General features: G+C 46.1%; 1 protein-coding gene across 1 annotated transcript in view; it reads left to right on the plus strand.

Moving 5' to 3' along the window:
* The first annotated feature begins 3779 nt into the window (after positions 1–3779).
* TTC24 (tetratricopeptide repeat domain 24) overlaps positions 3780–10818 on the plus strand; it is a 33891-nt gene continuing 26852 nt past the window's right edge. Inside the window, exons 1-2 of the mRNA XM_040332708.1 lie at positions 3780–3990; positions 8396–9181. Coding sequence (XP_040188642.1) covers positions 8419–9181 — 763 coding nt within the window. The 5' untranslated portion in view covers positions 3780–3990; positions 8396–8418. The remainder of the gene's footprint in view (positions 3991–8395; positions 9182–10818) is intronic.

Consider the following 10818-nt stretch of genomic DNA (forward strand, 5'->3'; position numbering starts at 1 on the left):
AAAGTATACAAATACACGGATCACACAATACAACACAAAGTATACAAATACACGGATCACACAATACAACACAAAGTATACAAATACACGGATCACACAATACAACACAAAGTATACAAATACACGGATCACACAATACAACACAAAGTATACAAATACACGGATCACACAATACAACACAAAGTATACAAATACACGGATCACACAATACAACACAAAGTATACAAATACACGGATCACACAATACAACACAAAGTATACAAATACACAGATCACACAATACAACACAAAGTACATAAATACACGGATCACACAATACAACACAAAGTATATAAATACACAGATCACACAACACAAAACACAGGAGGGAGGATAGAGCTTGTTGATCAGCACAGAGCTGCTCTGAAAATACATAGGCCCCGCCTCCAGCCATCAGGTTCACCTGAACTGCAGTGCACATGCTATGTTGGCAAGGGAGGGTGCAATCTATTGCTGGTATCAGGGAGTACATACAGGGGTCGCAGGGGTTGCAATTGCGACCCGGCCCCATGCTCCGGGGTATCGGTGCAGCCCCCGCCCCCTGTACAGGAGGGGCGGCGGCTTGTAGAGTAACCAATCTCCTCCTCTCCCTCCCGCAGATATTCAGCAGCTGTGGGAAAGAAACGGAGGCTATTGGTTGCTCTACCTGTCACCCCAGTCAGTGCCTCCCTATCCCTGTCCTGCTGCCCCAGGCCCCTGTGTGCCCCCCTTCTCTGCAGCGCTGCAGGACCGTAATAAAGGAACTCACAATGGGAGTAAATGCCCCCCGAGATCAGTGGGAAGGGCCCACCGGGCCCTGAAGGCTCTAGTTACACCCCTGGCTGGTATGTTGTGTGTGTGGCTCAGGGGGGGGGGGGGGGGGGTTGGCCAGCTTGGGGTATGCACTCACTTTCACATTCTCCTCCTGGGCTCCTATAATCTGCTGGAGCAACTCACACATGAAGAAGATTCCCCATCAGCAACCTCCAACGATAGGGAGGAAAGTCTTTCGGGGGGCCGAGGTTTATCTTATTGGCTCTTCCAGCAGGGAAGAGGGTCAGCACCATAGGTGTGCGCAGCTTATTGCATTAGGGTGTGCACAGGGCCGCCATCAGGGGGGTACAGGCAGTACACCTGTAAGGGGCCCAGAGGTCCCCAGGGGCCCGGATGGCAACCCCCTTTTTATATATATATATATATATATATATATATATATATATTTATTAAAGGGCTCAGAGGTCCCCAGGGGCCCGGATGGCAACCCCCTTTTTATATATATATATATATATATATATATATATATATATATATATTTATTAAAGGGCTCAGAGGTCCCCAGGGCCCCATGTGGCAAACCCCCCCCTTTTTTTTTTATAAATGTTTATTTTTATATTTGTTTTTATTTATTTTTTATTAAAGGGCCCAGAGGTTTCCTTTTTTTTATTTTTTATTAAAGGGCCCTGAGGTCCCGGATGGCAACCCCCTTTTAATTTTTTTTTTTTTTTTAGGTGACAACCCCCTTTTTTTTATAAAAAAAATCTTTTTTTTTTATATATTTTTATATATATATATATATATATATATATATATATATATATATATATTTATTAAAGGGCTCAGAGGTCCCCAGGGCCCCATGTGGCAAACCCCCCCCTTTTTTTTTTTTATAAACGTTTATTTTTACTTCTTTTATATATTTGTTTTTATTTATTTTTTATTAAAGGGCCCAGAGGTTTCCTTTTTTTTTTTTTTTTTTATTAAAGGGCCCAGAGGTTTCCTTTTTTTTTTTTTATTAAAGGGCCCAGAGGTTTCCTTTTTTTTTTTTTTTGTTAAAGGGCCCAGAGGTCCCGGATGGCAACCTCCCTTTTCTTGCCATTTCTTTTTATAAAAAATAATAATAATTTGTATATGTATGTGTAATATATATATATATATATATATATATATATATATATATATATATATATATATATATATATATGGCAACCCCCCTTTTTAAAAAAAATATATATATATATTTTTTTTATTTCTTTTTTATATTTTTTATATTTTTCTTTATTTCTTCTTTTTTTTGTAAAGGGCCCCCCAGCTTCTCAATTCATGGCAGCCCCCCCCCCCCCCGCTTCTCAATTTCAGGCGGTAGCCCCCCCCCCCCCCCGTTCCCCGGGTTCTCTGCTCCAGGGGGCCCATGCCTGAAGCTGTGTAAGGGGCCCCATAATTCCTGATGTGCACCCCAAAGCTCAAACACACACTACCGATCACTCACCATGTTCATTAGGGAAGGGGCAGGAGGGGAGAGGAGGGGAGAGGAGGGAAGCCCAGGGGTGCTGCAGAGGGAAGGAGTGGGGGGCCAGGGCGGTAGGGGGAATCTGTGCTGCACAGAATGATTAGGGTGTGCCTGGGCACACCCGGCACACCCTGTGTCATGCAGAGAAGGGGGGGAAGGGTAGGCTGCAACCTTTCTCCAGATCTGCCAACCCCCCTCTGCCATCTCCAGTTGTAGCATTCAGCGGGCAACTTCCTCTGTACCAGCCTGAAATAAAATAAAAAAAGAATGCAATTGCAATATATCTGGCGTTTTTGGTTTTTGGTTTTAGATACTCTTTTGACTCCGGTGCAGCTTTCAGATAACTCTTGGCGGGCCGATCCTTTAACCACTTGCCGCCCGCCAATGACAGATTGACATCGGCAAAGTGGTTGTAGAATCCTGACTGGACGTCATATGACGTCCTCAGGATTCTGAGCCGCTGGGCGCCCCCGGGGGCGCGCATCGCGGCAATCGTTGTTGCGGGGTGTCAGTCTGACACCCCGCAACACCGATCTCGGTAAAGAGTCTCTCACGGAGGCTCTTTACCACGTGATCAGCCGTGTCCAATCACGGCAGATCACGATGTAAACAGGAAGAGCCGTTGATCGGCGGCTCTCCTGACAGGGGGGGTTCGCGCTGATTGTTTATCAGCGCAGCCCCCCCCTCGGATCGCCACACTGGACCACCAGGGAAGGGCAAAAAAAAAAAAAAAAGTTGGTAAAAAAAAAAAAAAAAGCATTAAAAAAAAAAATGCCAATCAGTGCCCACAAATGGGCACTGACTGGCAACATAGGTAAATCAATGCCGCCCCACAGTGTCCATCAGTGCCACCCCACAGTGCCCATCAGTGCCACCCCACAGTGCCCATCAGTGCCACCCCACAGTGCCCATCCATGCCCAGTGCCCACCTATCAGTGCCCATCTGTGCCACCCATAAGTATCCATCAGTGCCACCCATAAGTGTCGCCCATGAGTGCCCATCTGTGCCGCCCATGAGTGCCCATCAGTGCCGCCTATGTGTGCCCATCAGTGCCGCATACCAGCGCCGCCAATCAGTGCCACCTCATCTGTGCCCATCAGTACTACCTCATCGATGTCCATCAGTGCCATCTCATCGGTGCCCATCAGTGCCGCCATATCAGTGCCCGTAATTGAAAGAGAAAACTTACTTATCTACAAAAAAATTAACAGAAAAAAATAAAAACGTAATTTTTTTTCAAAATTTTCAGTCTTTTTTTAATTGTTGCGCAAAAAAAAAAAATCGCAGAGGTGCCCACTAAAAGAAAGCTCTATTTGTGGGGAAAAAGGACGCCAATTTTGTTTGGGTACAGTGTAGCATGACCGCGCAATTGCCATTCAAAGTGCGACAGTGCTGAAAGCTGAAAATTGGCCTGGGCAGGAAGGTGCGTAAGTGCCTGGTATGGAAGTGGTTAATGAGATGAAGTGTCTGGGAAGAGCCGGTATTCCCATCTCACGGTGTGATGAATGGGGAGGAGGAGAGCTGCATTGTTGATCACCGTTACCATAGCAGACGTAGCCAAAGCAAGACGATCTGCCCCGAGGAAACTCGATAGGACTCGGCCATAGAGGGGAGGAGAATGACAAACACACAGCAACGTGGGACACAATGACATCCCGGCCAGGAACGTAGGATTTTCCCACAGGTAGGTCCCTCCTGTCCTCCTGACCCCACCGATACCATGTAACAAGGGACGGGGTCTACCGTCCACAACATTCCAAGTGGCATCCCATGGGTAATGTGTGGCCACGGGCCAGACTCTGCCATATGTACTTATCTTGTCCCCCCGGGGGGTATGGTAATATTTCCGTCCCGGAGGACACATAGGGGCGAATTTTATGTAGGATCGCCACGTGCTAAAAGTGCGTGAAAACTAGTTATCGCTGTAATTTATGAAGCTTTCCACATCAAAGCGTTGCGTTTAAGGTGGGTAAATTTGGGCGAACGATTGTCCGGTTTTCCTCGAAGTTTGACAGCAAGTCGCAACCGAGGAAGGAAATAATGTACGAAAATTCTCATGCGACGCAAGGCTTTTTTTTGTTTGTTTATTTCAATTTTTTCGGTTTTATTGTTTGTTTATTTTTTTTGTTTGTTTATTTGTTTATTTTTTTTCCGTTTTATTGTTTGTTTATTTTTATTTTTTTGTTTATTGTTGGTTTATTGGGTTTTATTGTGTGTTTATTTATTTTTTGTTTGTTTATTGTTTGTTTGTTTTATTTTTTCGGTTTTATTGTTTGTTTATTTATTTTTTTGTTTGTTCGTTGTTTGTTTGTTTATTTTATTTTTTTTCCGTTTTATTGTTTGTTTATTTTATTTTTTTTGTTAGTTAATTTTTTTCCCTTTTATTGTTTGTTTATTTTTATTTTTTGTTTATAGTTTGTTTATTGTTTGTTTGCTTATTGTTTGTTTATTGGGTTTTATTGTTTGTTAATACATTTTTTGTTTGTTTATTGGTTTTTGACAGGGGGTAAAACCTGACTTCAGCCTAAAGTTTGGGGGGATGTTTTTAATGTTGTTTAGCTTATTTATTTTAGTGTTCTTTTTATTTTGCTATTATTGCATTATTAATAATAATATTTATAATTTAATAATTCATATTTTTTTAATTATTGGAATAATAATATTGGATTATTTGTGTTTTATATGCTTCATAATTATCTTATTATTATTTTTATTATTATTAATTATTATTCATTTTTTTTTTTATGTGTGTGTTTTTTGTAGGGGTTTATTTAAGGTAGTTTAGTTTATTTATTTTAGTGTTCTTTTTTTTTATTGTAGAGAGGAGAGAAAAGCCCTACAAGAAATGGGGGGTGGTGGAAGATGCGGTTGTTTAGATGTTTGAACTAACTTACAGAGGAGGGGGACCAGAGCTGTGTGATGATGTCCTTGGATTATTAATAATGTTAATATTAAGATTATTTTTATTATCTTCCTCTTCTTCTCCGGCCCCATACACACCATAGAATCTATCCGCAGATAAATCCCAGCAAATGGGTTTCTGCGGATAGATCCTATGGTGTGTACACTCCGTCGGATATTTATCCGCGGATAAATCTCCCCTGGGATGGATTTCCAGCAGATGGATATTTGCTGACATGCTCAACAAATCCATCTGCTGGAATCCATCCCAACGGATGGATCCGCTCGTCTGTACAGACTTACCGGATCCATCCGTCTAAAGGGATTCCCCGCACGCGTCGTAATGATTTGACGCATGCGTGGAATTCCTTATATGACAGCGTCGCGCCCGTCGCCGCGTCATAATAGCGGCGACGGCGCGACACGTCATCGCCAGAGGATTTTAGCGGGGATTTCAATGCAATGGTGTGTACACGCCATCGCATAGAAATCCTCTGAAATCCTCGAGAGGATTTATCCGCGGATACGGTCCGCTGGACCGTATCTGCGGATAAATCCTCTCGTGTGTATGGGGCCTCCTTCTTCCTTCTTCCTTCTTCTTCTTCCTTCTTCTTTCCTCCTTCTTCTTCCTTCTTCTTTTTCTTCTTCCTTCTTCTTTTTCTCCTTCCTTCTTCTTCTTCCTTCTTCGTCTTCTTTCTTCCTTCTTCTTCTTCCTTCTTCTTCCTTCGTCTTCTTTCTTCCTTCTTCTTCTTCCTTCTTCTTCTTCCTTCTTCGTCTTCTTTCTTCCTTCTTCTTCTTCCTTCTTCTTCCTTCGTCTTCTTTCTTCCTTCTTCTTCTTCCTTCTTCTTCCTTCGTCTTCTTTTTTCGTCTTCTTTCTTCCTTCTTCCTTCTTCTTTCTTCCTTCTTCTTCCTTCTTCTTCCTTCGTCTTCTTTTTTCGTCTTCTTTCTTCCTTCTTCCTTCTTCTTTCTTCCTTCTTCTTCTTCTTTCTTCCTTCTTCTTCCTTCTTCTTCCTTCGTCTTCTTTCTTCCTTCTTCTTCTTCCTTCTTCTTCCTTCGTCTTCTTTTTTCGTCTTCTTTCTTCCTTCTTCCTTCTTCTTTCTTCCTTCTTCTTCTTCTTTCTTCCTTCTTCTTCCTTCTTCTTCCTTCTTCCTTCTTCCTTCTTCCTTCTTCTTTCTTCCTTCTTCTTCTTCCTTCTTCTTCTTTCTTCCTTCTTCTTCCTTCTTCTTCCTTCTTTCTTCCTTCTTCTTCCTTCGTCTTCTTTTTTCGTCTTCTTTCTTCCCTTTTCCTTCTTCTTCTTTCTTCCTTCTTCTTCTTCCTTCTTCTTCTTCCTTCTTCTTCTTCCTTCGTCTTCTTATTCTTTCTTCTTCTTCTCCTTCTGGATTATTTGTGTTTTTTTTTATGTGCTTCAGGCCTCATGGTTCAATTATCTTATTATTATTTTTATTATTATTATTATTTTTTTAATGGGTGTGTTTTTTTGTAGGGGTTTATTTAGGCCCATTTCACACTGGGGCGGGAGCGGTGTCGGGGGTAAAGCGCCGCCATTTTTAGTGGCGCTTTACCGGCAATTTTGCTGCGCTATTCAGGCCGCTAGCGGGGCGGTCTTACTCCCCGCTAGCGGCCGAGAAAGGGTTGAAAAGCACCACAAAGTGCCTCTAGAGAGGCGCATTGCTGGCAGTAGAGCCGTGGTGTCCCATTGATTTAAATGGGCAGGAGCGGTGGAGGAGCGATATACACACCACTCCTTCACCGCTCCAAAGATGTGGTTAGCAGGACATTTTTTCCTGTCCTGCTAGCGCACAGTTACAGTGTAAAAAGACCTGAGGCCTTCACACTGGAGACACAGGCCCAGATTCACAGAGAGGTGGGCGCACATTACGCCACCGTAACGCCAACGCCGTACGCCAAGCCGACGCAGCGCAGAGAGGCAAGCATGGAATTCAGCAAGCCAGTGCTCCCAGCGTTGCACCAGCGTGGCGTAGGTTTCGAAAGTGCAGGCCGGCGTAGGTGGAAGTGGGCGTGACCCATGCAAATGAGGCGTGACCCCATGCAAATGATGGGCCGAGCGACAGACAAGTACGTATAACGAACTGCGCATGCGCCGTGACGTGGACGCATCCCACCGCGCCTGCTCACAACCACGTCGGAACAACTGTCTAAGATACGCCGGATCACTGCGTACGCCATGAACGTAACCTACGCCCAGCCAGACACACGTCCAACGTAAAATACGCCGGCTTGTGTTCGCTGGTGCAGACTTGTGCATGTCTGTTGCCGGGTTGCACCTCCTTTATGGGGCTTAACTTTACGCCGGACGTACAACTTACGCACACCTCGCGTAGCCTGCTTCGGGCGCACGCAGGTTTGTGAATCGCCGTATTTCCCTCATTTGCATGTTTGAATGGCTAATCAATGGGAGCGGCACCATGCTCCCAGCCTAAATGTGCGCCCACCCTACGCTGGCGTAAGCAAGATACATCGGCGGGGTGTAGCCTGGTTTTAGGCGTATATCTGTTTGTGGGTCTTGCGCACAGATACGACGGCGCACATTTGCACTTACGTCGGCGTAACTTGTTATACGTCGGCGTAAGTGCTTTGTGAATCTGGGCCACAGCAGCGGCTGTTTAGGGTCGGTTTGCAGGCGCCTTTTTTAGCGCAATAGCGCCTGCAAACCGCTCCAGTGTGAAAGGCGTCTAAGGTAGTTTTGTTTCTTTATTTTAGTGTTCTTTTTATTTTTTAATTATTGCAGAGAGGAGAGAAAAGCCCTACAAGAAATGGAGGGTGGATTGAGGATGCGGTTGCCATGCACACAGGGTGTGCCAGGTGTGCCCAGGCACACCCTAATCCCCCTGTGCAGCACAGATTCCCCCTACTGCCCTCCCCCCTCCTCTCACAGCGCTACCGGCTTCCCTCCTCTCCTTTCCCGCTGGCTGTTGCTGCAGGAATGTTTTAGGATGAGTGGGGGAAGGGGCCGGTAAATATGTAATTTACCGGCCCCTTCTCTTTTTGAATGAACATTATGAGTTATCGTTAATACGTGTTTTTTGGTGCACACCTTAATGCAATAGGCTGCGCACCCCTATGGCGGTTGTTTAGATGTTTGAACTAACTTACGGAGGAGGGGGACCAGAGCTGTGTGATGACGTTCGATCTCCGATGTTTATTGGTTTCAATCTGTTTCTCCCCAGAGTGTCCGTCTCAAACCACAGCGATGGCTTCTGGAGACCTGCAGACAGAGCAACAGTCAAACCCGGAGGATTCTGGGCCACCGGAGCCTCGTACGGTTAAAAAGAAGAAGAAGAAATTGAAAGACGATACGAATACTTCATCGGAAACAGATGGGAAGAACGAGGAAGACCCATTGAGCTCCCGGGCAGAAATAGAGGACTTGACCAAATGTGGGCACAAGGCCTTGACCTCGGGAGACCTCCAGGTGGCCATGACCAGCTTCAAGAGGGCCTTCCTTCTGTCTCTAGGCACCACGATGAAGACGGTTCAGAGGGCCTGCGCCTTCAACCTGGGTGCCGTCTACGTGGAAAGCGGCAAACCGGAGAAAGGACTGGAGTTCCTTCTTAAGTCCCAGCCGAAGGATGGAGAAGAAGAGCCCACCGGCGATCTCTACTTCAATCTCGGCACGGCCTACGAAGCCTTGCTGGACTTCCCCAAAGCCCTGGAATTTTTTCGGAAAGCCATCATCCTGTACAAGCCCTCGCAGCGGGGGAACGAGGGGGACGCCCACATGAAGATGGGGTACTGCTATTTGGGGATGAAGGACTTGGCCAGGGCTGCCCAGTGCTTCCAGGAAGCGGCAGACTCTTACATGGAGGCTCAGAGGCTGGACGTGGCCGCTGTGGCTCTCAACGAGGCGGCTAATAATATGCTCCAAAGCCAGGGTTGTGATTCGGGCCACGTCCTCCAGATCCTCAACGAGGCCCGTATGGTGTGTGACCACATCACTAGAAAAGATCTGCTGGGTACGATTATCGTTATTTACCTTAAAAAACGTTGATTTGCACTTTTGGTTGGCAATGATTGTCTTTTTAGCTAAGCCGTTATCACTTGTAGTTTTCCTCTCACTTTAAATTAAGGACCCGCTCACGTACATATACGTCGGCACTTTAAAGATGGATATCTCGGTAAGGGCCCTGGCCCCCTATTTATGTGCCCGACCCCTTTCCGTAGGCTCTAATAGGCGTCCAAAACGGTGAACAGCGGGCGCCATGCTGGGCGCTCGAAGTTCACTCAGCGTTGCGTTAGGAAAGCAAAGAATATTCGCTTTCCTAACACTGAACCGCCTCTCAGCCAATCAGGTGCTCGGATCTGTTACCTGTCACCTGATTGGCTCCCATTATTTGTATTTGTGAGAAAATAGTGCCTCGTTATTGGTGTCAATAAGAATAGTGCCCCATCGTTGGTGTAAGTGGGAGGAATAGTGCCTCGTTATTGGTGTTGATGAGGGGAATAGTGCCCCATTGTTGGTGTCAGAGGGAGGAATAGTGCCTCATTGTTGGTGTCAGAGGGAGGAATAGTGCCCTGTCATTGGTGTCAGAGGGAAGATTAGTGCCCCATTGCTAACGTCAGAGGGAAAATAAAGCCCCCATTGTTGGTGTCAGTGGGAGGAATAGTGTCCCATCGTTGGTGTCACTGGGTGAAATAGCGCCCCCCTCATTGGTGTGACTGGAAGCATAGTGCACCATTGTTGGTGTCAGTGGGAGGAATAGTGTCCCATTGTTGGTGTCAGTGGGAGGAATAGTGTCCCATTGTTGGTGTCAGTGGAAGGAGATGTGCCTCATTATTGGTGTCAGTAGGAGCAATGGTGCCCCATCATTGGTGTCAGTGGATGGAATGGTGCCCCAAAAGGCCAAATAAAGGAAAGCAAAGGGCAAACTACAGTTCTGTCGTTTTTGAGAATCTTCAACCACAATGTCCAACACCAACCTTCATTATTACAGGCAAACCCTCCGAGATCCCACATCTTCCCCACCGTAATGTTTTCTTGTACAACCCAAACTCCCGACCTTATCTGTATTGTGTTTCAGCCACATGGTTCATTCTTCAGTTCTATTTGGCAGTAAGGAACAGGTGCAGGGGCGGACTGACCATTCGGGGCACTTGGGCACTGCCCGAGGGCCCCGTGGTGGGAGGGTCCGGGCCAGGTCAGTCCACCCTTGCAGCTTAATATGCAGGCAAAAAAAGTCTGGAAAACGATACCCAGGTGTAACTAATAAAGTGGCCAGGGTTAGGATTAGGGGTTAGGGTTAGGGTTGGGGTTAGGGGTTAGGGTTGGGGTTAGGGTTAGGGGTTGGGGTTAGGGGTTAGGGTTGGGGTTAGGGTTAGGGGTTGGGGTTAGGGGTTAGGGTTATCGTTAGGGTTTGGGGTTAGGGTTAGCGTTAGGGGTTAGGGTTGGGGTTAGCATTAGGGCTAGGGGTTAGGGTAAGGGGTTAGGGGTTAGGGTTGGGGTTAGCGTTAGGGTTAGGGGTTAGCGTTAGGGGTTAGGGTTAGGGTTAGCGTTAGGGGTTAGGGGTTAGGGTTGGGGTTAGCGTTAGGGTTAGGGGTTAGCATTAGGGTTGAGGTTAGGGGTTAGCGTTAGGGTTGGGGTTAGGGTCGGGGT

This window comes from Rana temporaria, chromosome 13 (assembly GCF_905171775.1).
Source record: "Rana temporaria chromosome 13, aRanTem1.1, whole genome shotgun sequence".
Lineage (NCBI taxonomy): Eukaryota > Metazoa > Chordata > Amphibia > Anura > Ranidae > Rana > Rana temporaria.